The sequence below is a fragment of the Phallusia mammillata genome, chromosome 4 (assembly GCF_965637545.1).
Source record: "Phallusia mammillata chromosome 4, kaPhaMamm4.hap1.1, whole genome shotgun sequence".
Classification (NCBI taxonomy): Eukaryota; Metazoa; Chordata; class Ascidiacea; order Phlebobranchia; family Ascidiidae; genus Phallusia; species Phallusia mammillata.
The window spans coordinates 25,824,973-25,851,770 of NC_137255.1; the positions used below are offsets into that span (position 1 = coordinate 25,824,973).

A 26,798-nucleotide genomic window follows, 5' to 3' on the forward strand; every position below is an offset into this window, starting at 1 on the left:
AAATCGTCTAATGTAAAAATAAACAGTAAAAATTAGGGTTTTGTCTGAAAAGTGTAACCCATTACCAGAATCCTTGAGTATAGTTTGCATGTCTGCATTTGCAAAGTCGCAGTTGACACAACAAACAACCGCAACAATTGCATTGCAAGTAAATCGACAAATGTGTCATTGATACTTACTTGTTTACTTAATGTATTAAAAAATGCTAAATGAATCATGCAAAAAGGCCGAGTAGTTTATAGTTTGGCCAAGAATATTTACACAGCCATAAAGTGTTTGTTTACTGAGTTTTGGAATAAAAATGATCAGCTGTGAATAAATGAAATTACTAAAAGTATAAAATCCTAAACAATGTTAAGTGAATAAAAAACTATAAAAACCCAAGCAGAAATTGCTTTAAATCTCTAATGCTTTATCTTCTTCTGTATGGCTGTTTTCTATAGTCTCTGTCACGATTTGATGACGGCCCAGACTGGCTTCGGTTCATGCCATGTCTGCTCTTTTTCCGCCTGTCATGGTCACCACCGTTACCATAGCGATCATCCTCAGCTTCACGGCCATGTCGTCTGTCATGGTAAGAATGCTGCCGTGGAGTCTGGTTTGGTCGGACTCTGAATTGTTCCTCATGGACATACTGAGGTACTGACCATGGTGAATTCATTACAACTTGTTGCTGGTAGTAAACAGCAGAACCTTGTGGCATCTCTTGGTGCATCATTTGGGCATGGAACATTTGCCCATTCATGACTTGAGAGCGTAAATCTCGTGGTGTCTGCATTCTTTCGTCGTTTGATGGTTGTGGACTCTCTGCACCGTTGCGATTTCGTCTTACATTAACATTCAGAGGCAGATTAAAAAGTTTGATTCCATTTAATAGTTCAATGGAATATTTAACAGACACTTCATGTTTGAAAGTGATGAACCCAAAGTTGCGTTGTCTGCCTGTTTTGTTGTCCTTCGGTATGCAAACAGTTTTCACCGGACCAGCTTGAAGAAAAAGTTCGAACAAGATTTCTTCTGTGACCTTGTCACTTAGATTGCCAACAAAAAGTGTACAGTTTGTATCTGACATTTTATTGCTAAACTATTAACCAAGTTTGTTTCAAGTTCCAAGTAAAACAACTACCACAACATATACAATCTGTATTGCAACAATTCTTCACATGTTAAAATCAATTATTTTCTTACCAGTTTTCTTCCTAATAGTTTACTAATAACTAAGGCAATTATTTTTTGACTTGTCAAAAAAAGTCAAAAATTTGTCAAATTTTTTAGAATAGGTCAAAAAATGTCAAAATTGTTTACAAAGTCATTTTTTTTTACAAAGTTAAAATTGTTTAGAAATTGCATTGTCGTGGTGTTGTAGAGGTTGCATGTCAGTGAACTTTTCATTTTACACCTTGTACTGTTGTAAATGACCCATCGTCTACTTCTTGTGACTCATAAACCATCAAGTGAGTGAAATAATTAGTTTGACATCGTGATGCTCAACACACCTCAAAACGTGCAAAATTTTGGTAAGGTCCCAAGTCATTTTACGGCAGCTGTAAGTTAGGTGCAGCTCTTGCTTCGGTTTTGCTTTAGATACTTCGTGTATCTTTCGTTTATACAAATGTATTGAACAATTTTCGTTGTGTCTCAGCTGCAGTTTTTTGGCAGTGATTTTTGATTGGCTCATTTCCCTTTTCAGAATGAGCTAGGTATGCATTCAGATTTTTGCCCTTCTGTTAGACTTTTGCACATTTTTCGCTCTAGTTAGATTAGCCTACAGCCATATTTTACCTTTTCGTACAATAATGCGTCATTTAACCACTTGAATTCTTCATAGGTCAAAATTTTGTCAAAAAAAAGTTTTTTAAAGTCAAAATATGTTAAAATTTTCACTTTGTAGGTCAAAATTTTTCGTTTTTTAGGTCAAAAAATAATTGCCCTACTAATAACAAAACAATGCGATTTCAAAAAGACGAAACAATGTAGTTTACATGCAAATAAAGAAAAAAACTAAGACTATCATTACACACGCAAATAGCACTTTCGTAAATTTGAAACACGTAACACTTGTTTCTAAAAATTAAAACAAATCCTGAAAATAAGAAGACCGCAGTCAGGCAGAACGAAAACTATTACGCCTACTGAATTCTCAACAACCCCAAATGTCAGCTGAAAATGCGTTATTTGTTCAAAGAAGGTTTAAAATTAAAGTTAATTAAGGTTTATAGTTTAGTAGGTTCAAACTTTTTGTGTAGAATCATTGCTTTGTATTAATTACGATTTCAAAATGAAGTTTTAAGATATACGTCAAAGTTATTTACAACCATCTGAGATAGAAATATAATAATATTGACGACGTGTCAAAGATGACAAAGTTTCAGTTCCTAACATTCAACATAAATCTAACTGTTTGACACAATTTTTTTCTTTAGACTTTTTAATAACTCTGTTTCGTCGATTATGTGCCACTTGTACAATTTTAAGACGATTTGAAAAGCAAGACGTGAGCTGGGTATTCCCCATTATTTGATGAAAATCAAAATGCAAGTCAATCAAGTACGTCAATTTGAAAACTTCCTTGTAATATGTAATAAACCTCATCTTAAACAATGAGTGGGGGGCTAGCTCCTAGCAAAAGTACTGTGTACGCATCAAACTTGCCATTTTCCTTGACGAACAGCGATTTAAACAAGGTAGGAAAGGTTAAGAAACAAACAACAAAATAAATTATCAAATACAATTTTTGCATGTTAAATACTTTTACCCTGTATAACACAGATACTTTCTATTACAGATATTTAGCAAAATGGGAAAAGTTGTTAAGTAAGTAAACGTGACAAAAAAGCAAATACAGTTGAGACATGGGTTATATGACTATTGTTTTTTTTAGGGTAACGATTGTTAAAGATAAAATAAAGCGGGAAAGTTCTGGAGTTGCTTTTATATTATTTCTCAAGCGTGAAGATGCCCAAAAGGCAGTTGACATTTTGAATGAAAAAGAGGTTTTTAATTTGTTTCTATTATAATGAATCTAAACCAAAAGTTTAAAAACAAGCATTCTTTGCAGATATTTGGCAGAACTATTAAGTGCAGCATTGCTAAAGACAATGGCAGGGCCAAAGAGTTCATCAGAAGAAAAGAGTACAAGGATAAATCCAGATGTTATGAATGCGGGGTAAAATACAAAAATCAGTGATAAGCCTACAGACAGTGTGTGTTTGCCTATAAGGTCTCATCAGTGCAGCTGGTGATGAAAGATAGGCTGTATTGGCCAGTGTAGCCACCCAACGGTACTCCACTTTGTTCAGAGTATTAGGCTAAAAATTCATGCCTCACAGTTCTGGCATAAACCACAGACCTATCTCTTGTCACTAGCTACACTGATGGGGCCTTATTAGTCGAAAAAGTGTGCAATGTCTGCAGCTTATCATTTGTTGGCTTGATGCCTTATGTCAGTAGTTCTCAAACTGTGCGTCTCGACGCCCTGGTGCGTCGTTTCAATTTTCCTAGGGCGTCACAGAGTAGTTCCGTTTCGTGGCTTTTCATTGTTGTATCAATAAACACAACTTTAATAATAAGTTTATTCATTAACTTTTATTTGCTGGTGCGTCGCAAGTCCAGAAAACTTTTCCAGGGGCGTCACAATAAAAAAAAGTTTGAGAACCACTGCCTTATGTGATTAAACCTTTTGGTTTAGGAATTTGATCATCTTAGCTACAAGTGCCCAAAAAACAAGTTGGGTGACCGGCAGCCACCAGTCAAAAAGAAGAAACATCGCCATGTGAAGGCATTTTATCAACTGAACCAGTATGTAGTGTTGTAGGTTGCAAGCGAGCAACAATATAATTAAGGAACTGGATTTTTAGGTCTAAGCCTGGTCCCTCAAAACATCAAAAACAAGTAAATCAAGATATGTTTGAGGATGATGATGATCTAAAAGGGGAATGGGCTGCAATGGAAAACCTTGGACAAATAATAGCTGAAGAGGTATGTGCCAACAAGTTTTCATTATCTCTAAGATTTAATTTATTGCAATGAACTTTTTACTAGTCGCACAAAGGCGCAACAAGCCAAAGGACAGGTCAAAACCAAAGGAAACGACAATACAAGCAAAGTACATATTTTAGTGATGAAGAACTAGAGAGTGATGATGGTTGATTGGAAACATGAATGGATGCTGCATGAAAAATTGATTTTAAGACATTCCACAAGAGAGGACAAGGGCAAACAGCCCTGTGTGCAAGACATAGTGAATGATGATATTACATTTTATACCACAAAGTAAAACCAAAGCTACAAGCAAGTGTATTACTGTTTTCAACAATGAGCATTGCTTTGTTAGGTGTAAATGTCCTAAAGTGTAACGGAATAGGATTTTTTGACCTCCAGTTACATCCAGTGGTGGGATTCAGCTGGTTCGCACCGGTTCTATAGAACCGTCTCACTAAATTTTGTGAGATTAGCGAACCGTTTAAAATTAATCAGTTTATTTGGCGAAAAGTATGACTTATTGAATATTGTAACAGAACTTGCTGAAAAATACAACTTTTGTGATAGAACTGGCTGACAAACAATTTGAATCCCACCACTGGTTACATCCATGAAGCATGCAAACAATACAAACTTGTGCTGTTGTACCAATGTTCAGAATTGAATAAACTAGTAACGGCACCACATCTATCACAAACACTCATTAGAAATCCATTTGACAGATTGGACTGTCATACACCATTTGTAGGTCAACCTTATGGCCGCATAAGTCTCTTATGTTGTCAATGCCAAGTTTAATCATAGTAGGACGTTCAAGCGATAGTCCCCAAGCAATGACATTCACATCTTCAGGCAAACCCATTGGTCTAAGCATTTCTGGCCGAAACACCCCAGAATTTCCTATCTCAACCCATTTGCCCAAGCCATTGTGGTAGCCAAACACTTCCATAGAAGGTTCAGTGTAAGGGTTGTACGCAGGCTTGAAGCGCAGCTTATGAATTCCAAGTTTCCTAAAGAACTCCCTTAAAATTCCCATGAGATCTCCCAAAGTGACACTTCTGTCAGCCACAACTCCTTCAACTTGGTGAAATTCTGCCAAATGGGTGGAATCCAGTGTTTCGTTGCGAAAGACCCTGTCAATGGAAAAGTACTTGACAGGTTTGAATTCTGCTTGTTGGGCAAGTGCATAGAGCATCCGCGAACTGACAGCAGTTGTATGGGTCCGTAGAACATTTTTCTGTGCTTCTTCAATTTTCCAGTCATATCTGTAACCCTAATAAGCAACACAAAACGTAATTTAGGTCAGTCGCTAGACAAATTAAGGCCCATATGGGTAAAATATTTGGATTAAGCTACTGCTGGGTGTAAAAGAAACATGTTTTTAAACCTTCAAGTATGTAACAAATAGATGACCATACTTTGAACTTGACATGAATACAAGTGTTTACCTGTGAGCCATATCCTCCTTCAGAATGTACTTTTTTCACTCTTTCCAGGTACTCCATTGGAAACTGGTTAGTTACAGCAGGTTCCTTGATAAAGAATGTGTCATGGGCATCTCTGGCAGGATGTTGCTGTGGCTGAAAAAGTGCATCAAAGTTCCAGAAAGAGCTCTCTACAAAGTTATTGGTGGGCATTTCCGAAAATCCCATTTCAAGAAAGATTTGCCTGTAGGCGGAGCGGACTTTCATTAAAGGATGCAAGTGGCCCGATTGGGGCAACACTCCAAGAGCATTGTAGTTGTAGTCTTTGAAAGTCTTACTTTTCCAAGACCCATCTTGCAGCATTTGTGCTGTCAAGTCTGCTTCAGGTTTTTCAAGTACAGTTGTGAAAGCCTTTCCCTTTTTTACAAAGAAGCTTTTTATCACAGTTTCAGATGCCAATTTTCTTTTTTTTAAATCACTTAGGACTTTGGCATCAATCTGGTCAATTTGACCCTCGGCTAGAAAATTTAAGTGAACCCTGACCAAATCTTTGACATTTTCTGCTTTTCGTAGACACCTGGGCCCATCAACACAGTCCTTGTCAACCTTTATCCACTTGTTAGACATAGCTTTGCTGAATCCAATTTTGGAATTGGGTACTTTTTTCATTAGTTCGGACTGTGATATTCCATCAGGAGGTATAGCAGAAAAGATGTTATACTCATAGCTCCCATTCTGTGCAACCTAAAAGCAATTCAAGTTCAGATAACTGTTTACAAGCATATCAGTTATTACCAATGTCGCAATAGTGCACAGAAAAAATCCACAAAAATAAGATGTATGTATACTCTAAATTTGGACCAATATACACACACCAAAATAAAACCGTAACTAATAGAGCATAGTACTCCAGGCCTATTAAAAATTTTAAAATTTTTCTAGCCCGTGCCTTCTCATATGGGAATGCTTGGGAGACCAGCTGATTCGGTACACTGCCTTTAATAGGCCTGGCACACTATGATTTATAGATATGTATGCCGTGATCGCTGGTCTGCATCGGCGCTGATCCCAGTATGAATATGTTTATCTTAACTAATATAGATTATATGTTTTACATACTTGTTTCCCTTCTGCTGAAAGTTCCCATCTTTTCGTACTTCTGGGTTCCACAGTAATAAGGTTATCAAAGCACTGTAGACTTTTGATAATTCCAACAACATTTTGATGATCAACTTCTAATGCTTTAGCCAGGTCATTTGAATCAACTGCATCATTCTGATCCAAGTGCTTTAAAACTTGCTCTTGCAACTTATCATCCATGGCTAACAGTTAGGACTTAGCCTCCTAAATAACCTGTTTGTACATGCAGGAAATGTTAAACCAGCCAAAATAAATTGTCTAATTTATCATAATAGGTGAAAGTACAGCAATGCAGTTTTAATAATTCAGTTCAGTCACTTGTAGAAACAATTGTAACAAAATAATATGGAATTTTAGTAAAGACAAGCGATAATGGATGAAAAGATATTTCAAATGAACTGAGGTGAAAGAAAGATTTGCTTATATTTGTTTATTGTTTACATGTTGTCAAACTTGAAGGTCTTCTGTCCATTGCTTACACATTAATGCACAGATAAACAAGCAAATTTTCAATTTTTTTCACAACATTTTCTATTTATAATAAGTAGCCATTAATCTTCTTCTGCCTCACTATCATTATCATCATAATCTTCATCGTCATAATTTGCATCAAGACTAAAACTTGACATTCCTTGAGTAACACGTTGATATTCTTCAGAGTAATGCACCTCCTTGGTTGTGTACTCATTTTGCCGACCATAATCATATTTTCTGGTAGAAATGCTCATGGTCTTGCTTTCGCATGTTTTGTGTCCACACTTTGGACACGGATAAGGTTCATTTCGCTTGTACGTGAAGCCTTTTCGTCTCACATGGTCCTCACAGAAACAAATTTTGCACTGCATACAAGAGTACTGTCCATGTCTATTGCACGAAACACACTTGCTGCTGTCTGACTCAAGAACTTGACAAGATGCTTGGTGTTCGAACTGATCATCTTCGCAGAGAAACGATTCACAAAAGGCACACTTGAAAATTCTTCCTGCGTGTTCCCACACACCCCGTTCACACTCTTTGCATTCGGCATCCAAAAGTGCACATTCACAGGCATGAGTAGACAAGCATTTTCTACTATGACATACCCATGCTTCACATATATCACAAATCGCGCCAACCATCTGCATTCCAGTGGTATGTTGCCCTGCGTGCTTGATAACGCAATCCGATGTTTTCATACATTTCTGTTTTCCACAATGAGCGCAGATGGGTAGCTTTTGAACTGCACTACACGAATAACAAAATGCGCGATTCTTTTGACGAACGCCACATTTGTCGCATTCCATAGAAAAATTGCATGGCCGTTCAGCAATGTTAATATTTTCACGCAAGGTCCTGATTTGACGTTGCCTTTCGCTTTGTTTTTCAGCTTTCTTCCGAGCCCCAGTCTTCTTTTTCGGCATGATATCTTGTTTTGCTGTTTAACGGTTTCAGGAAAGTTTCATCATGCACAAAACGTAGAGAGAAATGAAATTCTCGCAAAATTCTGGTTTACACATGTGTCACTCACAGACCTACTACGTATGACGCAATAGAAACAATAATGTTTTTTATATTTCTCAAAAAAACTTACCGTACCCAATGTTGCTCGGTAAAAGACAATTTGGGCCACTGTTGTTGGATCATAGGGTTGGATATCTCATTTTTTAATACATGCGGAAAATTATCGACAAGTTTTTTTACCTTGGTTTCAAACTTGTTTTTGTATCCCAGAAGTCCTTTTGATGGCGAAGTATTGCATAAAAATACAATGGTATTGAAATACATATTGAATAAGTTACAGTTAAGACATAGGCAAAATTTAAATACATGGGCAGATTATTTCCGCAAACGATACTTTGGGCAAGAAAAAGGAAATTGAGTGGAGTCACGACTAGCAACGTACAAACGACACATTCAAAGGCGTCTATTGCACGACTGGATTGAGTCAAATTGCGCTTTAGCTTCGTGACAGCGGACGGCTAAATCGGTTTTCATAGGGTTTGTGCGACATCGTTTGTCAGATTATTGGTTGTACACTGTAGTGTTTTAACGCCGTATTGTTTGAAAGGTTTCCATTTAATTGACTAACTGTTCCCACACAGAAAACACGGAAACGAAGCAAGACGTAGGTTACAGATATGGTACTCATATAGATGACAGATAGACCATAATGTTAATTCAGCAGGGATAAAGATTTAATTCCAGTTAACAGCTTGGCCACATAATGAATGAAGAAAGTTTGGATGAAACTACACCGAAACATGTTTCTATTCCAAATATGGACCAGCAGGAAACAAGTCAGGGTGGTACAGATGTTTTAAACGAAAACCTTAAGCAAATAATAAAGGATTCAGTTGAAATTGACGATCAGTCTCAAATCTTTGACATGGTAAGAGTAACTTGTGAATTAGCATAGCCTCAAGCATATTTTGGAAATCGAAAGTTTACAAATTCGATGCCAAATGTATAAGCCCGGGGCTAAAATAATGGGAATAAGATCCACCACATGTCGAAATGAGTGATTTTTTAGGCAACGTATATTTAAGTTCTATGAATTATTTGTAGGCGATGATTGTTAATTCATATACAGTAACCTAAATACGTTGCTCGCTAATGTTCCAAGTGTTTACGTTGGTTAACTATCTGGAAAAAATATAGGGATTGTATAATATTTGTCATTATAATTTGTCTTTAACATTACAATGAACAGCCTAATAACCATGAAACAAAATATGTTAAACTTGTTTAATTCCAGGCGTCCAGCACCCAGCAAAACCAATCGCTTCATATTGGTGACAGACATACTCACACAACAGGACCAGTGTACAACGCTCCAGTAGTTATACAACGTCCAGTTGTTATTGTTCAAAGCAATCCGTCAACCCCGTCCACCCCAGAATGCTCTTCCCAGTTCATAGATGCTGTAACAAAAACAATTGGGAAAACTAAGCCAAAAGTTTTAGACGCAGATTCTTCATATTTCGAACAACAACAACAACAACAACGTTATAAGACACAATGCTCCAGCGAAAGCAAGATTGACGGAGCAAAAATTGGCATATGTAAGTTTGCATTTTAACTTTTAATCATCTGTGGCATACCAAGCCAAAATTTTTAAATCTTTTTTTACCATTTTATGAATATTTGAGAATACAGTTTGGGCCAAGTGTTAATAGCTTACTGTAAATTTTAAGTACAATGCACGTTTATGGACAAGTTTCAACAATCCCCCCGGCTATTTACTAATCATAATTGTGGAATTGGTAGGAGACTGCTTACAGTAATTAATGTATCCATTCCACACAAAATACTCTTTGCATGATTTCTTTACACAAAAATAAAATTGTCATGCGAATTCTTTGTTTAGTTTCAACGACAAAACCAAGGTCCCTTCGTGTAGCCTTTTTCAATGGGTATATTGGGTGGTTAAGTTTATACAAGTAATGTAATTTTGCAGACGAAAGTCTTAAGAAGTCATTGAAAGAAACAGCCAAAAAACTGGCTAGCGAAGTGTCGTCGCTTGCGGAATTTTCTCAAGGCCCTATACCACCCGTTGATCTATTAATGGTCAGCAAGCCACAACCAGTTGAGGACGAAACCCAAGAAGAAGCCCTGGATCCGCATAAAAAGACACCGGAGACGAGTAATTTGCGCACACAAACCGAAGTTGTCCCCAATGAAATGTTTGAGCGAGCCAAAGAAACAGCAAAGCAAGAGGCTGACCGAAAGTTTCAACCCCATCAAGTGGATTCAAAAGCAGATTACATAGAAAAGCATGGGAACGTTGTAGGCGTTGTCGGACAAGCTGGAATAGGGAAGACAGCATCTTCCAAGAAATGGGGTCTAGAAGCCTTAAGCGGACGACTGTACGGAAACCTATCCTTTGTTTTTTATGTTGTAATCAGGTTTATTGATTTCACTCAAGAGACAACTCTTTTGCAACTTCTTCTTTCCACAATGCTCTCCGACTGGATTTGTACTCCAGAAGAGGCCAAACCTATAATCAGTGCTATCAACAACGACATAAATGTCTTGATTATATTTGACGGACTGGATAAAGCAGATTTCCAATCTTTTTCAGCGACCGTACCTTTACTGACACTGTACTCGAAGTCCAAACCCGAAAACTTCCTTAAAAATCTCATAGCCGGAAATTTACTTCCGCGGGCAAAGAAGATTTTCACTTCCAGGGCGGACCAACTTTTTAATCTTCACCCATCCTATCGCCCGTTGTTCATTGTTCAGATCTTAGGCCTGAATCCGAATTCACAGAACGAACTTGGTCGTCAGATATGCGGAGAGAAGTACAAGGTTATACGGAAACAAATCAAGCAAAACAGCAGCGTACAGGCGTTCTGTAACGTGCCAGTTAACTTTGTTTTGACCCTCAACTACTTGATGAACCACAGTGAAGACATTCAGTTTGTTTCCCTTTCCCGTTTGTTGACCTTTACCTGCACGCAGTACGCTCGGACGGAACATCTTAAAGGACAAAACTTGAACTTGGACAAACTGGCGAACTTGGCTTGGACCGGCTTTCAAGATAGGAAAGCATTCTACAATGTAGAAGACCTCAAGTCAGCCGGTATCGATAGCAACGCCGATGCGTTTTTGAACACAGCTGTAATAAACCGGGTTAACCTCCAGCTAACAATCTTGGAGTGCGACAAACGAAGATATTTTTCTCAGCTCACTTGGCAAGAGTTCTTTTCGGCTGTCTACCTCATGATGCTTATGCCTTTGAAGAAGTTCAAGGGCGTTTACAAACGGCTTGACAGTGTCAGGTGGGAGGTCGTGGGCAAGTTTGCTTTCGGGATTTGTGACGACAAGGTTTTCTGCGAGCTTAAACATATTGTTTCCGGATGCACGGGCAAGGACCTCAAAGCCAAAAAGGCGATGCTTCAGGAGATGCTGCTCAACGTTTGTAAGAAAGCGAAAGATGATGCAACCATGAAACGCGTTTGGACCTGGACACATGAAGCAAACGACAAAGAGCTAACATCATCTGTGGCTTCTTCACTTGTTCTGAGAATCGACCGCTGCTTCGCAGATCTTCTTCCCATTGATGTTGTCAATCTTTGCTTCATACTACAAGACAGGGAATCCAAAAAGGTAAGCATATCCTTTTTTAGTACTTTATTTAACCTTTCCATACATTTGTTCCGTTTCTGTTTAAAATAATTACAACAGTGCTTGTGATTCAACTTTTGGCGGATTCTCCACTGAGCCTGCGTAGCTTAGTTGGTACAGCGTAAGTCCCAGAAAGACTCCTGTCGTGGGTTCGAATCCCACCCCAGGCTAGATTTTCTAGCCTACGCCTTGCCATATGGTGGTGAATGCTTGGTGACCGGCTGATTCGGTGTGGCGCCTTTAATAGGCGTACTGTGATTTGTGAATCATTACTTTGGTGATAGAGATATATCTACATGTTGCTATAGCTACTGGGGGGAATCTATCAAATAAAACTTTATTTAACGCACCATTCCAACAGGGTTTTGCACTTCATAGTATCTATTGAAAGGGTTATACCGAATCAAGCCGGTACCCCAAGCATTCCCATAGTCTTGTACTTAGTTTTTCTACTAACCCTATACTTTTCTTATTGTTAAGTGATGTTTGCGTCCATTGGGAGTCGCAATCTTAGCTTCATATCTTTTTGCACAGGTTAAAAGGCTTAACTTGTCATGGAACCTTGTCGGTGATCTGGGAGCATCTGCAATAGCTCGGTGCGTTCACAAGCTCAAAGAGCTCATACTTTGTCACTGTGACATCGAAGGCTGTGGAGTCGCAGAGCTATCAACGAAGATTCAAGTTTTACCCAAACCCGTAAGTGCCTCGACAGCATACACATGACGTTTTGTCAAAATGTAGCACCCAAGTTAGTCCAATAGACCAACATGCAGTTGTATAATGTGTATCTCTGTGTTTCAAAAATGTCATTTAACAGCTTGATATCCTGGACCTTTCCTGGAACAAAGTTAGGCCCTTTGGATTAACATCACTTGCAAGTTGCATTCATAACATCAAAGTCCTATCACTGTCTTCTGCTGGCATCGGAAGCATCGGTCTTGAAGAACTAGCTAAGAAAATCAAAGACTTACCACATCCGGTTAGTGGTTATTATTTGTTACGTTTAAATGCATATTTCTAAAGATGTAATCAGTATAGCCTATAGAGGTAGCTTTCACCGATTTTTTACTCTTTAGTTGAAGAAACTTGATCTTTCCTGGAATAAAATCGGGGATACGGGTGCAACATTATTGGCTGTTTGTGTTCACAACATCGAGGATTTGCAGCTTACTGATTGTGGTATTGGAAGCATCGGTGTGACCAACATTTCGAAAGGAATACGCTCTTCAAAAACACCAGTAATATTATCATGTTTGTTTCTTTGTGTCTTTTTAAATTGTACATAAAATAAGGCAGGGCTTTTAACTGTAAAACAAACATTTAAATAAACCTTCTGGGTAATGTACTGTCTTTGAATGCTATTTATAGATTGAAAGGCTCAACCTGTCCTGCAACGTTGCTGTTGGGGATGAATGTGTGGAATCTCTTGTTCTCTGCTTACACAACGTTAGGGTTCTTTGTATGAGTTGGTGTGGATTGTCTGAAGAGGCAAAAAAGGTCATCAAATCAAAGTCCCGCTGGAGAATTGTATTGTAACTTTTCTTCTTCTTCAAATGTGCAAAAACTAAATTGTCACACGAACATTGTTTCTTTCCTAAAGTTACGGACTTAAAAAATATCTTTTAACTCGATAAAACCCCAGGGTGCTTCGCTATTGTACATTTTGATGTATGACGTAATTAACGTGCTCTGTGATGTCTGGTAAAAGTGCAATTTTTACGATTACGTTTTGCGGTTTGCCATTTGGCACAAAAAGAAGTTGCCAAATCACTTGTTGTTTGCCGTGTTGTACTTTGTCAGACTTGGGGATTGAGTTGAAAACCAGTGGTTCTTAACCTTTTTAGTGTGGTTTCCCACTAAAGTCAATCACCAACTTCGAATTCCCCCCTCTGTTATTTTTATAATCATGTTTTGTGCCCTACGTTAACAAAAAAAATATTCTTTAAATGACATAATTTTGTGGAGCGCTTTGGTCTGGATCCTAAAGGTCGATCTTGCTGTGCTTGCATTAGTCATTTTTTGCATCACAATCTACAAAGGAAAGGCTTCTATTCGCGCACAACAGCAAAGTCATTGATGGTTTCAGTCTTGTCTGTGATGTAACAAACGGTCTTTGGACTTGTATGTGTCTTGTAAACCTTGGTTAAATCAATCTTACATGTTGTTGCAGAAAATTTGTAGTAATGTAGCTTTCAACGGTTAATTCAAAGCCGGTTTCGACCATCGAGCCCGAGTTTGCTCTTTTCAAGCTTACATAATTTCCCTCCGAAAACATTAAATTTCCCACCGGTTAAGAACCACTGCTTTAGACCCTTTATTCTATTACCTTAGCTTGTTGTTCAGAAGTCTAAAAGTGTTGAGATAAAAATAATCAGATTTTGCCAAACATTTTTGGTCAGACATGTTTATTGTATATCGTTATTATTATCGTGTTGACAAAAGACGGAAAGATCTAAAAATCTTAGGAACATTTTTGTTAGTTTTCTAACCTATCCAGCATGACATGTAGTTTCAAAAAACGTATGATATGAAGTGATTTACAAATTCAGACCTCAGTAGTTTTAATTCCAAAGATTTTCCTTTAATTACGACTTTTCATTATTTTGTTTTGTGTCTCTGCCAGTCTGCACAACATGGCAGTTACCGACGAGATTTTGTGCATGCAGGACCTATATGTCCCGCATGCGCGCGTACACAGCCTGTAAATTTGCGTGCAAGACCAATTTCAGCAGGTGCAAAGCAAGCGATAGAGTTTAAAACAGGACAATTATTGCCTTTGTTGCACAATTTCTGTGTGCAATGCAGAAAATTCGACGTGCCAATTTTTTGTTTCGAAACTAAATTGCGCGTGCAGCTGCCATACTCTGCAGACTGGTGTCTGTGGTTGTTTTGGTTTAAGGGCAATGTCAAATCAATTTTAAAACAAACTTGCAACTTGCTTTTGTAGCCAGTAAATATCATACAAGATAGGATTTTCTTACCAAATGGCGTTAAAATTGGAAAATTTATTTAAAAATTTCAACTTACCATTCTCAAAAAAACATGAGTGGTAATCACATTAATTGTTTTGTGCAAACTATAGTTTTGTTTCAACTAATGTTTTCTACTTGCACTATTTACAAGTTCTAGCATCCTTGCTTGCAGTGTTTACGAATTATGTCACATTAAAAATCGTTGCTTCCACATTGAAATAAGTTGTTTCTGTTCTTTGTAAATATGCTATCTGTGATATTTAAATATTTTGCCAAATCTAATTATCAACCTTTTTCATTGGACTGGTTATCTAATCATTCTTAATGCTGCAAGATGCCAGTTTGCAGAGCATGGCAGCTGGTGGCACGATTATTTTTGATAAAATTTTGGGTTGTCTGTAGAAATTCTGCAACAAAGCTATTTAAAAGTTGGTATCGCACACGGACTTAAGGGTCGTGCATGAGCGCATGCAGGGCATGTTGGTCCTGCACACCCGAGATGTGTCACAAAGCGAATAAAATTGACAACAACCATGCAATTAAAAGTTTTGCTAACACACTCTTATGTATTTAACTGTTTTATTTCAGTTGATCAAACAGGACATTGCTACTAGTAATGCAAATTATTTAGCACTACTTCCCGTAGGCTGCCTTTTCCTTTCAATAAATCTCTTGACTACAGTACACCATGTTTACAATATGAGCAAAAGTGAGCTTTATTGATATGTGTGTTTTTTTAGTTGTACATATTTTAGTCGGTAAGTTGGTTGATTTTGATTTGGTAAATTCTGGTTGTGGAAGAACTGTGTGAATCTTCACGAAACCAAAATCATGAGATGCACTGGTAAGCAAATTTAAAACATCTTTCTAACTTTTTTCTGTCATACTGCAAATGATTATTTGGACCACATTAAAACAACACTGGACAAACTTAAATCTTTGAAAAGCATCAACTGGCCAAAAACATAGCTGTGCAAAAATACAACTTCAAAAAATACTCGTGTCTAATTTTATAGAGTACAGTGTTTTGAATAGAGTAGCAGATCTGTCTTACAATGTGTACATAGCCAATCCATGGAAGGTTGAAAAGTATGAAACATGATTCTTTTTTAGATCCAATGTAAGAAACATAGTAAATAACATGTGTACTAAGATGTTTGCTATAATATCATTTTAACATTGTATATTTTAACCTTTGTAAACCATGACATTTACTTTCACTTTATTTGCAAAATGCCAAATGCACTTCAAAGTGCTGATAAAATATACGACCACTCAAGAAATGAAAGAGATTTTTATTGTACACTGATGAAGCACATTTGCCAAAATTTACCAGAAGAGGGCAAGAAAATATTTGTTAGTACTTCATGCAGTATACTTTTATGCCAGTGCCTTTTTTGTGTTGTACACCTTTCACAATTTCCCAGCAAATATACCTCACCAGTTAAGATAAACATAAATTCATAACTGGGATTAGCCCGTAAGAGTCTATGCCAGCGGTTCCCAAACTGGGGTCCGCGGTCCTTTAGGGGTCCATGAGGCAATTTTGGGGGGACCACGAAGCGGTTGAAGTATATAATTCTATAATCTTATTTGGTGTCAGTTTGTGCCACTAAATAAGTTTAAATCAAAGTAAAATTGAGAATCGACCGCCTCCATTGCTAAACAATGGCCTTTATTGAATGACAACTATCAAAAATGCAATTGTTCGCGCACAATTGTAATGTTTTTGTCCTGTTTGTGATGTCACATGCTGTCTTTGGATGATTGTTATGCGCAATTTTGCATAACCAGCTAAAATCCTGCAATCAACTTTCGTTTTTATGAAATACACATTTAGGCTTAAGGACCGCGAGCCCTCGAAATAATGGCAAAGGGACCGTTTTTTTAAAAAAATGAAAAAGTTTGGGAACCACTGGTCTATGCAGACCAGCAATCACGACACACTCATATATACCCATAGCATTTTTGTTAATTGTACGCAGAATATAAACAAATCAAGGGATTATATTCTTATGCTAGGCACAAAAAAATTAGTATGCAAAAATGTAAAAAAGTTAATTTAATCACTTGGTAGTTCCTGTATTGTTGCTATTTGTACATAACATGCTGTTGAATCGTCTTAATAGCTGCCCTTGTTAAATAACAATCAATGTTATCCTCATTTGTACTGAGATATCCATGACAATTTTTGCAATATTTTTATTTTCTTGAGATTCTAAAATAGAAAAAAAGTTAATAGAAACATGTATAGCAGTTAGTCTGGGCATGTGGATAGTATTTCACAATCATTTTTATTGGATTTAGCTTTGTAATTAGAAGTACTGATGCAATAATATTCACTTCCTGACAGCATTCTTCAAAACACAATTGCGACCTTTAGTAACACACTGGCCTAAGCTTTGTTTCCTTAGGAAACCATTATTCAGTTGTATACCATGGTTTTGATATGATACACCGGTTGAATAGCAGGGTTTCAGGCTATAACATTTACATAAACTTGTTCCATAGTTTTTCATGTCAATAACTGTTCCACATTAGCTATTTATGTTGTGTATGGTGTCCAAATCAGGACTCAATGTTGTTAAACATCATAAACATGTAACCAGTAAAATTTTGAATTTAAGCAGATTTAAACTGTAAAATAAGTTTACGCTAATCAATGCATTTACTTCAGGTGTTTTTCGAATTCTCCTCGTTGGGACGATAATGCTGTTGGCTTGGTATACTGTTCATCTTTATGCACAACTTTATGATCGGTTACAAATCGAGCCGCCAGTGGAGGAAAAGAAAGATGCCCCAGGTTTGTTAAAACTCTTAAGCTGTTGTTCAATTGTTCATGACATACCTGAGTGTTTCAACCTATTTTGGCACATGACACCCCAGCCAAGACTAAGATTTTGCATACAAGTTGTCAATAAGTGCTGATCTGAATTCAGACTTTAATAGCCAATTGTAGTTTTTGATTCAATGTATTAAAGTGAAAGGAAAATTCTATCCCACAGTGATTATAAAAGTATTAAAAAACTGTGCTTGGGACACTCCTAAAAATACAAATGCCCCTCTGGACATGGTACAAAAGAGTAAATGTGTCTGCTTTTTTCCTGTGGTGAAGTAATTCCTCCATATTTTATTTTGGTTAAAGAAAGTTGCTGTTATTGCCACAAACTGTATAATAAAGGCTCTACAGGAAATCAACTGCAAAATGCATTTTTATCAATTATATGCGTATGATTCTGATAAAGCAAAATCTGGTTTTTCACTAATTCGAATTCCAAACTGTAACCTCATATTAGTTACAAACTATTGTAATGGGCAGTAGTGTGTTTGTCTTCTGATATATAGGCTGTTTCATATATTTTTGTGCTTTTCAGCATCAATTGTTGAGCATAAGAACGGAGAGAAAATCAAGGTTGAAGTAGAGGACCCGGATAAACTGATGGACAAGGAGTCGATAAAGAAAGCAGAAGAGGAGTGGGACAAAAGACAACAAGAGAATCCAGGTAAAACAAGTTTAAAACCGTTTTTGACATTGGTTCTTAACCTTTCGTAGTTTGTGTCCCTTTTTGAGTATCCTTAAAACCTATGCTGCTTGTTCACCAATCAATCCATGTATTTATAATTGGTAAAACTGTTATTGGCAATTTGTCGATTAAATCCAGGAATAAAATGGACATTCACTCTTGATAAAAACAAGTTTGAAATAATATTTGAAGTTGACTTTCAATTGAGTGCACTATGAATGAAAAAAGTTTTTTCAAAGGGTCACATCTTATATGTACCCCGATATTTAAACTAATCGAGCATTTTTTTAAATTTGTTAAGTATTACTTTTTGTTTTTATAACAGTCCTGGGTAAATGTAATATTGAAAGCCATACAATGTGTAACTTTTTGTATGTTTCTAAATACCATAACAAAAAGCATAATAAATTGGTTTTACTTATACTTCGATATGTAATGCAAATGTGTGTAACAATTTACTTGTGCAGTATTTGGTGATATCATAAAAATGAAAAAAAATCTTTTGTCATATACTATGTTTTTATCTGTACTTACAGTAGTGAAAAAGAAAATGCAGAAGAACCCTTGCACTGTTTCCATGGGGTGCAGTAAAAGCGAAGTTAGCTTTAAAATTATCACTGGTGCAGCGAATGTTATTGGTCCAAGTGTCTGCCTCAATGAGTCCATGTAAGTTTTGTTTGAAATTTACTAAAAACTTTTGTAATACCGATGTCGCACATTTTTTCCATAAACTGTGGGTAGCCTTGCCTTACAACATAATTTTTGTAAGCTTCAGGGCAGAATGCAACATGCACTTACAGAAAAAAGATTTTTTGGGACACCTGCTTAATGATAGTGTCAAATTTTAAATTGTGATGTAACAATTCCAGTTGGAAGTAACTGAATGATTTCAAAATTGCTTAAACTTGTTTCTTAGGGTAAAATATATATGTGTGTTTTTGTAATAAATATAAATTTGCCTTTCAACTTTCTAAACAGTTATAATTTAACATTATTTTATTGTAAGATTCTGTTGCTTCTGGCTGTTAGTTCTACTTTTATGACATTGTGTTGCTATTATGCTCATGATTAATTTATTTGTATCCATTACAAGCCAACAGTCACCTCATAAAAACTTGAGTCACAATGAAACCAGTTGCATTGTTTGTATTTACTGACGCACAGCAATCATGGGTAGGAATGTTTATACCTGGTATGTTCCATTTTCCCCATGTTGTAACAAGCTTTTATTGGTGTTTTTACCAAACTTAGATATATATAATCTGTTAAAGATTGTTCATAAATATCCCTTTGAAAAACGTTTGTAAAAAATGTACCCAAAACTTAACTAAAACCTTATTGTCAATGATGTCCAATAAAACGTAGACCATTTATTCTTATTTCACTGAAAATGACAATTGTTTGTATCGCAAGTTGTTGAAAGAAAGTTAATTTTCATCTTTATTATGGCCAGTCAGTCTTCTTTCAGTGACAAATAAGAAAAAATCCTAGCTTTTGAATAGTGTCATGTACATATTTCGTCATCAGGTTTGAAAACATCATACAATTTTTGCACTTTAAAATAGCAAACATTTTGCAGCACATTTGGAAATCTCTCATGGTGCATTTCAATTTAGATTTTACTTAAACTACTGGTAAAGTCTGAGTCTTGTTTACTTATGTACCTAAAACGAAATTAAACATATGACTTATATATAGCTAAATTGAAACAAAGAGTTATGTGTATATGTAGTCATAATTTTTAGAGTTGTGTCATTTTTGATCCAAAATCAACCATTGTGAATGTAACTTTTGTGCTACCCAAGTCTGAGTCTTGTGTTCCTAGATACTTAAAATAAAATGAAAAAAAATTACTAATTGGTTTATTCGTACAAAGAGAATACAAATACAGTATACACATAGTTTTATTTTCTAGAGCCGTATAACTTTTTTGGAAAAATACTCATTGTGAATGTGTTACTAGCAGAATAAAATACACAGTGTTTTATATTTTGCCCCTTCAAGCCACTTATCTTCTACGTGTTGGTATTTGTTGCAGTTTAATGAAAAACTCTTTAAACAATGTTGATCGAGGCATGAACGTTGCTGTGATAGACGGAAACACTGGAAAATCTACAAAACAACTGGTATTTGATCTTTACGGAAAAGGTATTTTTTTTACGTTCATAAACATGTATGATTGTTTTTAAAATATTTTTTAAATATATTCACATGTCCCTTATTGTTCCAACAGACAGTACGGAACTTAAAAACTTTCTGAAGGCTTTAAAACCCAACGAAGTAATCATGGTTACAACGTACGACGACGCTGCATTCAAGTAAGTGTAACATGCGTTGTTTGAAGCTCCTTAAAGTTACTACAGGCTTGGCCTACAAAAGCGCCGGTCGTAACTGTTTCTACTGGTGCGTGGTAAGCTATTGATTCACTTCGGGTGAAACGGAACGCGTTGGCCGCTAGACTAAATGCACTAGGTCGCTTATATAGAGCATGACAGTTTCCTTAACGGACACGTTTTTTGGTGAAACCATTGGGTTAAATTTAGAAGGTGGGCTTTAGTAAGCGGTGTTTACCTCTCAAAAATACCGTCTCGTATCGAGCAAGGCCCCATACGACGCAGTGCACTGCTATACTGCGTTTGCAATGAAGTTTTAGTGTGCCAACCATGGTCCTCGGTTAATCCCGATCTTCGTATTTTGGACAATCTTAAGGTACAAATGATTTGTGATGTGGTGAGATTTGAACTAATGGATATCGTTTAAACCGGATTTTTGTCTAATCCGGACAGTTTTTTGATCGAAACGGGTCAAAATTAACCGAGGATTACTGTAGTATGCCCCAAAAGTTGAAACTGGATCTACAAGGTAGTAATAATGTACATTAGATATCTAGGGTAACATTTTGCCAGTAAGGGATGAAAATCGTGTAAACCGATTTTATGTAGAACTGACTTCAATTGTTTGCTTATAAGACCGTGTAATTATAAACTATGTCTTTTTTATTGCGTGGTAGTTAAACATTGACTAAAACGGTATTTAAAGTTTGTCAAGGTCAAAGTCGAAGTTCAAGATAAAGCATGATTACAGTACAACTGAAGTAGTCAGCCTGTAAACGTGCAGTTTTGTTAGGATATAAACTATAAAACTGGAAGGCTATAAAAACATAATTTAAAAAATGCATTTTGAGTCGGTTGTTGGCAGTACACGAAATTATCATAATTTGCAATAAAACTGTGCACTTACCGAGCATAGCTGTATATTCATTCCCTGCTAAAATACGAAACTAGTGTTCGAAAAGGTATCCAAGAACAAAAATAAAACTATTTTTTTCAAAGCATTAAGTGGTGGAAAAGCGCGCACTTCTGGGCCTGTACAGCTTAAACACCGCTTGTGACGTTGGTAACCTGTTTGCTACTTCACGGGAATGTTTTTGACGTCACAAAGCACCGAGCTTGTTCGGCCAAGCACCCAGCATTAACGATGCTCGGTGCAGAACATTGTAGCTTTGGCCCATCCCTACTTAATACACACACAGAAAAGATTGTAGGGAAAAGTAGCATTGATTTTTCATTGAACTTGACTTTGATTTTAGACTTGACAATGAAGCAAAGGCCATGCTGGAAGAGATAGGAAGTCACCAAGCAGCCAAACTCTCCTTTCGAGATAACTGGATTTTTGTTGGGGGTAAAAATATTAAACACCGCAACGCTTTTGAACAGGTAAGCAACTGACCACTCACTCGTTTCATGCTTGATTAGTCACGTGTTTCTAAACGAGATTTGTGCAGTGAACCATGACATTGAACACATACTGGCTGTTACGTGCTAAAATGTTTTCATGTTAAATCTTACTCAGTTAAAATGTATTTTATACTTTGCTCCAGTAGCATAGTTTTTCAACCCAATTCTGCTTGATCAAAGGCTTTTGTGAAAACAGACACCTCACGACAAAAAAAGCTTTTTCCCCATACTGTATTTAATATTATTGGTTTCTCAAAACAAATTCTTTACCCTTTCACTGATTAATGCAGGTATTACACATTTGGTCAAGAAAAAGTCCTTCTTGAAGTTACAAATGTGGCAGACATCTATCTGAAATTGGCCCAATTTTTACTTCGGTTTACCAACAGGTCCCCAAATCGCGAAAGCTGAAAAAACGGCTCCACTTGCTAAAGTACATGGCCCAATAGTTTAATTTTACAGTTATTGAGTCTGCAAGTGTTAGTAATAAAGCAAACTTGTCTGTGGCCGTTCAGCGACCGGTAAAACCAGCAGGTGTACATTGTTTATGCTCTCTATAATCGTGTTTTTTTACGATGACGGACAAAGGACTAGTTTGTTATGGCACTGGGATCGGCCCATAGTTTGCTGTAGCTACCATATTCGTACCCAAGCAACTTTTCCAACCGTCACTTTATGGTATTTTATTAACGTTTGGTCTCGTTTGTACATGTACACATATGTGTTACCTTTTGATTTAAAGCAAGTTGTTGTTTCCTTGTGACAATACCACTAACTTATGAGAAGATAGAAGCAACGGTTTAAATGTGCCTATGTTGTGTTCGTACAAGCGCCCATCTAGTTTTGCTTTTAATCAACTGTATAACTTTTCGTTTTGGGCCTAACTTACAGCATCACGAAGAATGAGATGAGTTTATTTCGCTTGGTGAACATAGCGACACAATACCACAAAAACAATCACCAAGTCAGAAGTAACTGAGCAACGTTAAAACGCCATGTAGCGCAAAACAGTGAAGGGCATAATTGTTGGATACTCGGTTAAACGCGCTGGAGCTACACTGACGCGTGTTAATATGCCATAAAAACTTGGTTGTAAATTTTTCTAACGTTTCTCTATCGTCAGATCGCAACGAACGACAAGGAAAAGAACAAATACGGCGACTGGCCTGAAGCGATTGTTCTGGAAGGTTGCCTACCCTTGCTCAGCTGATCACGTGATCTCATGTGCATGTGACCGCCTCCACCAATCAGCTGCGGGGTCACCTACACGCCAAAACTCTAGCCTACAGCGCCAGGTTTTTGTTTCTATAATAGTTTTTTTTTTACTTATTCGATTACAAACTGTGGCGCGTTGTTTTTTCGAAGGAAATTATGCGAACAGCCTAAAACGGGTTCCAAACAGGCTACTTTATAAACTTGGTGGCCGAAAGCATTTGCCTTTTTAAGCACTGCAGATAATGCTCTCTACATATGAAGATCTTTTTTTAAAAAATGTAAAACTATTATCAAGTTAGGAACACCATACACGGATCTGTTCACAAATTTAATGAGGAAAATAACGGCCCAAACATACGTAAAAAGCGTCATGCTTTATTATTCAAACGTTTCGGCAAATGCTTACGCCATCATCAGTGATATCCAAATTAAAGTTAAGTTACAGTTAGTTTAAATTTGGATTCATTTCGTTTGGAACCCATTTTGCACTATTACATTGGGACATCGTTTTCACTATCATTATTGCGTGCTCTTTCGAATTTTTCGCGTTTTCTTCTGCATTCAGTTCTTACCGCAGTGTTTCTCATAGTGACGTCATACACCTTCTACGTCACCCCATTTGCGGTTAACATGTGAATGCGAGTTCTTGCCTTAAACTAGTGGCGGAAACTTTCGCTTTCTATGATGTTGAATATTGAGTTTCTGGCTGCGGATAAACATACGGGTTTCTTATGGTGAAATTTTTCTTTAATTTTTGGCGCCCCTTTTTGTAATTGAGTGAAAGACACAAAAGTAGTGTTTATCAAAACTTCTCAAACAGGCGCATTTGACAAACTACATTAAACCTCAATCCGGACTCGTTTGGACCCAAAAAATATGTCTCAATTAGACGAACATCCAGATCAACCGATGTCGATTAGTTCAAGCCTTACCACATTACAAATCATTTGTACCTAAAGTTTGGTCCGAATTAGGGGAGGATCCGGATTAACCGAATCCGATTTAACGGAAGTTTAACTGCAAAAGAATTACTAATCACATTTTGCAACTTAACACCACGAAAGTTGGTCAAAAAATTTGAAACCATATTTTTGTAGGTGAGATCGTATCTTAAGGCAAATAAGAAATAAATGAGCTTTTTACCGTTGTCACGCATACAAGCATTTTGTCACTAGGTCGTAAATACAAGAGAATACTTCCATAAAATGTCCTGAAGTTAAAAAGTTTCCGGCATATTTGGAAATCTCTTAATTTTTTTAGAATCAGTGCACAAAAATAATGCAAAATTGAATCTTACAGTTCTACTTTCTGTTTATAAGTTTCTATGGTGATTTAAAACGTAATAACCGTTCTCTCTACGTCGCTGGTATCGTTCAGAAGGGGCAAAAAATTCAAAGCAGCGTCAAAAAACATTTAAACATTGCTCTTCTGGACTTTGCAGGTCTGCCTTCTATATTACTCGGACTTTGTCATCTTGCCTAAGTAGTAATACTCTTAAATACGGCCTTTCCATTTAACTGATGAAGCAAAACGTTAACTAGTTTAAACGCTTACTTAGCTATTTCAGCTTGATAGAGCAGTTTAATGGCGGGCTGGATGGTAAAGTGCAATGATGCGATAGGCAATTTGCGCGCCTTGAATTTTATTTGTCTTTCTTCAACTCGTATTCGCTATTTAACTTTATGGTCACATGTTTTGTTACATGTACAAATATATATAATCGCACAATCCGTATTGCTTCGTGTGTTTTGGTTTTTTGGTGCCTCCCCCTTATAACGGTTCACTCCGATTTTATCGCATGTTAATTACATCTTTAATCCTCTGCGTTTAACATTTTACATCGCAATTTACCCCAAAAGTTGTAAGTAGGTCCGAAATTAAGACCTCCACCTGATTTTTTTTTTGCAAATTCAAATTTGGCCTAAAAGTTTAGCAAGAAAAAAACGACATACATGAGGCCCACTGTGAAGTTGGGTTCGTTTCATTCAAACTTAGCCCTAACCCGGCCCAAACCCGAAAAAACAGTGGCATAACCAACTCCTGTGGTATTTTAACCATTATGATGAAGTTACTGCGATGTAATTACAATACGATGAAAATATTGCGATGTAATTACAATACGATGAAATTGCTGGTTACTCCCCTATAACATCAGCTTACAAATACGTTAAAGCCCCACGGTATGTTCTTTATGTTTGTTGTATCATTTCTATTTACATTTTTGTCACTTTAAAAGCCTCCGTTCCATCATCTAAACTTGTTTGAACTTACGTTACAGAACCAAATAACCACCATAAAATATTTTTGCTGCCTAATATGTTAAACGCAGCAAAGGGCTGTACTTATTTGTCGAACTTGCATTGTTCTGTATGCAACAAAGCCTAAACGCCTGTTAACAATACGAGTTTTTGTTTAGGCAGGTAAAGTTATAAACCCTACTAATTTATGCCCAACGAAAATGCGTTTTATTACTTAAAAGGCCAGTTTTGCATGTGCGTTTCAAATTCTTGTTTGTTACATTCAGTTTGTGTGTATCGTTTGAAATTTGCCCAACTAATTGTATATCCTGAAGTGTATATATTGATGTGTGTGTTTTTATTTCGAACTGTTTGTCTTATTCCATATTGACGACCATATGACACGTTTTTTTTACCTTATGCTCTTGCTATTACCAGCTAGTAATCCGCAAACATACATATTGACGTATTACGTACGAAACAAGATCTAACTCTCGGCTATTAAAGCGTATGAAGTCGGTGATTGAAACTATCCATGTATCTTTTGTGCTATTTGGAGCCATTTGCGTGGGTTGTATTGTATTAGCTTTAGCCAAACGACGGCTAAATTCCGGTGAAAACCAATAGGTTACTTTGCGTTAGGAGTCAACCCGTTTGGCCGTCAAAACTGATTTCCATCCAAAAACTTTTAATAACTTAGTAGTGCCTCGGCTCCTAAACGCGTTGCAATAGAGCTTGCCATAAGTGGCACTCGCGTGCGAAACAATATTCTTTGTGCAGTTGCCGCCTACCTTGACGTTACGAGTTCAAGGCTATGCTGAATCAGACTGAAATTGTATGTTGTGAAACTGCGGACCGGTAAATTTCAAAATAACTTTTAAGGTTCGGTGTGTGTATAAAGAATGTAAACTTAAAAGCCATGAATATATCAGATTGATGATGCAATTCTAAAGCCAATTTACACAAACTTTATTTAGCGTTTTATTACGTCACGGACCAATGTTTAAAATCAATTGATTTCTTAAGTTTGGGCTACGACCGTTTTTCTGTCTACTTTAAAGCTTTATGTGTGGTGGCCATTTTTTTGTTCTGCTGTATTGTTTTTAGCTCCAATGATACGATTTACGGACCGGTTACTCCAATACGTTGCTTACATTTTTGTGTATCCAAATGTTAACTTGTGGATAAACTCAGCTCCTAAGAGGCTGAACAAAATATATTAATGAAAAACAACGCATGTAGTATCGCATACGATGGGTCTTGGTCCTTAAAGGGGCATTTTTTTCCAAAGGTACCAAAACGTGTAACTTTAGAAACCGCTATACCCATGCAAAGTACAGCATAACCAAGGAGTTTTATACATTGCAAAGTATTATACAGCACCTTGTAACTTTTAGTTGAATAAACTGTTTATCAATTGATATTTCAGGTCATTAAGACAATGAATTTGGGCCTACAG

General features: G+C 36.8%; 6 protein-coding genes across 7 annotated transcripts; 3 read left to right on the top strand and 3 right to left on the bottom strand.

The window, feature by feature from the left end:
• Window positions 1-6: 6 nt before the first annotated feature.
• On the bottom strand, window positions 7-1,167 carry LOC145225104 (uncharacterized). Its single transcript, XM_080091744.1, has one exon. It carries the CDS (start codon window positions 1,070-1,072, stop codon window positions 413-415), a length of 660 nt encoding a protein of 219 aa, XP_079947870.1. The 5' UTR covers window positions 1,073-1,167; the 3' UTR covers window positions 7-412.
• A 1,231-nt stretch (window positions 1,168-2,398) lies between these two features.
• Window positions 2,399-4,294, top strand: LOC145225103 (zinc finger CCHC-type and RNA-binding motif-containing protein 1-like). Of its 2 annotated transcripts, none has more exons than XM_080091742.1 (7): window positions 2,399-2,684; window positions 2,786-2,814; window positions 2,882-2,993; window positions 3,059-3,166; window positions 3,689-3,798; window positions 3,858-3,978; window positions 4,042-4,294. In XM_080091742.1, exons 1-7 carry the CDS (start codon window positions 2,601-2,603, stop codon window positions 4,147-4,149), a joined length of 672 nt encoding a protein of 223 aa, XP_079947868.1. In that variant the 5' UTR covers window positions 2,399-2,600; the 3' UTR covers window positions 4,150-4,294. The 2 variants fall into 2 exon arrangements, with proteins under 2 accessions (XP_079947868.1, XP_079947869.1); XM_080091743.1 differs by having other exon boundaries at window positions 2,399-2,547.
• Window positions 4,295-4,461: 167 nt separating this feature from the next.
• LOC145225094 (phenylalanine--tRNA ligase alpha subunit B-like) lies at window positions 4,462-6,725 on the bottom strand. The gene is made up of 3 exons (XM_080091731.1): window positions 6,525-6,725; window positions 5,430-6,149; window positions 4,462-5,254 (listed from the first exon to the last, which is right to left on the bottom strand). The coding sequence occupies exons 1-3, from the start codon at window positions 6,723-6,725 to the stop codon at window positions 4,685-4,687; spliced, it is 1,491 nt and encodes a 496-aa protein (XP_079947857.1). The 3' UTR covers window positions 4,462-4,684.
• A 33-nt stretch (window positions 6,726-6,758) lies between these two features.
• On the bottom strand, window positions 6,759-8,077 carry LOC145225099 (zinc finger protein 330-like). The gene has a single exon (XM_080091737.1). The coding sequence runs from the start codon at window positions 7,943-7,945 to the stop codon at window positions 7,097-7,099; it is 849 nt and encodes a 282-aa protein (XP_079947863.1). The 5' UTR covers window positions 7,946-8,077; the 3' UTR covers window positions 6,759-7,096.
• A 365-nt stretch (window positions 8,078-8,442) lies between these two features.
• Window positions 8,443-13,424, top strand: LOC145225088 (NACHT, LRR and PYD domains-containing protein 3-like). The gene is made up of 7 exons (XM_080091725.1): window positions 8,443-8,913; window positions 9,280-9,586; window positions 9,982-11,636; window positions 12,189-12,350; window positions 12,472-12,633; window positions 12,731-12,892; window positions 13,023-13,424. The coding sequence occupies exons 1-7, from the start codon at window positions 8,749-8,751 to the stop codon at window positions 13,188-13,190; spliced, it is 2,781 nt and encodes a 926-aa protein (XP_079947851.1). The 5' UTR covers window positions 8,443-8,748; the 3' UTR covers window positions 13,191-13,424.
• A 1,921-nt stretch (window positions 13,425-15,345) lies between these two features.
• LOC145225100 (protein FAM3C-like) lies at window positions 15,346-25,871 on the top strand. Its single transcript, XM_080091738.1, has 8 exons — window positions 15,346-15,470; window positions 17,304-17,429; window positions 18,001-18,129; window positions 18,687-18,816; window positions 20,189-20,298; window positions 20,384-20,468; window positions 21,740-21,866; window positions 23,011-25,871. The coding sequence occupies exons 1-8, from the start codon at window positions 15,458-15,460 to the stop codon at window positions 23,095-23,097; spliced, it is 807 nt and encodes a 268-aa protein (XP_079947864.1). The 5' UTR covers window positions 15,346-15,457; the 3' UTR covers window positions 23,098-25,871.
• Window positions 25,872-26,798: the final 927 nt, after the last annotated feature.

Excerpts from the sequence above, each read along its gene's own strand:
- LOC145225104 (XM_080091744.1), bottom strand. The coding sequence starts at position 1,072 with ATGTCAGATACAAACTGTACACTTTTTGTTGGCAATCTAAGTGACAAG.
- LOC145225103 (XM_080091742.1), top strand. The coding sequence starts at position 2,601 with ATGAGTGGGGGGCTAGCTCCTAGCAAAAGTACTGTGTACGCATCAAAC. Across the intron at positions 2,685-2,785 it reads CGAACAGCGATTTAAACAAG|ATATTTAGCAAAATGGGAAA; the intron begins GTAGGAAAGGTT and ends TTTCTATTACAG. Across the intron at positions 3,167-3,688 it reads CCAGATGTTATGAATGCGGG|GAATTTGATCATCTTAGCTA; the intron begins GTAAAATACAAA and ends CTTTTGGTTTAG.
- LOC145225094 (XM_080091731.1), bottom strand. The coding sequence starts at position 6,725 with ATGGATGATAAGTTGCAAGAGCAAGTTTTAAAGCACTTGGATCAGAAT. Across the intron at positions 6,150-6,524 it reads TTTCAGCAGAAGGGAAACAA|GTTGCACAGAATGGGAGCTA; the intron begins GTATGTAAAACA and ends AATTGCTTTTAG. Across the intron at positions 5,255-5,429 it reads AAGGAGGATATGGCTCACAG|GGTTACAGATATGACTGGAA; the intron begins GTAAACACTTGT and ends GTTGCTTATTAG.
- LOC145225099 (XM_080091737.1), bottom strand. The coding sequence starts at position 7,945 with ATGCCGAAAAAGAAGACTGGGGCTCGGAAGAAAGCTGAAAAACAAAGC.
- LOC145225088 (XM_080091725.1), top strand. The coding sequence starts at position 8,749 with ATGAATGAAGAAAGTTTGGATGAAACTACACCGAAACATGTTTCTATT. Across the intron at positions 9,587-9,981 it reads CGGAGCAAAAATTGGCATAT|ACGAAAGTCTTAAGAAGTCA; the intron begins GTAAGTTTGCAT and ends GTAATTTTGCAG. Across the intron at positions 12,351-12,471 it reads TTCAAGTTTTACCCAAACCC|CTTGATATCCTGGACCTTTC; the intron begins GTAAGTGCCTCG and ends GTCATTTAACAG.
- LOC145225100 (XM_080091738.1), top strand. Across the intron at positions 20,469-21,739 it reads TACGACGACGCTGCATTCAA|ACTTGACAATGAAGCAAAGG; the intron begins GTAAGTGTAACA and ends CTTTGATTTTAG. Across the intron at positions 21,867-23,010 it reads ACCGCAACGCTTTTGAACAG|ATCGCAACGAACGACAAGGA; the intron begins GTAAGCAACTGA and ends CTCTATCGTCAG.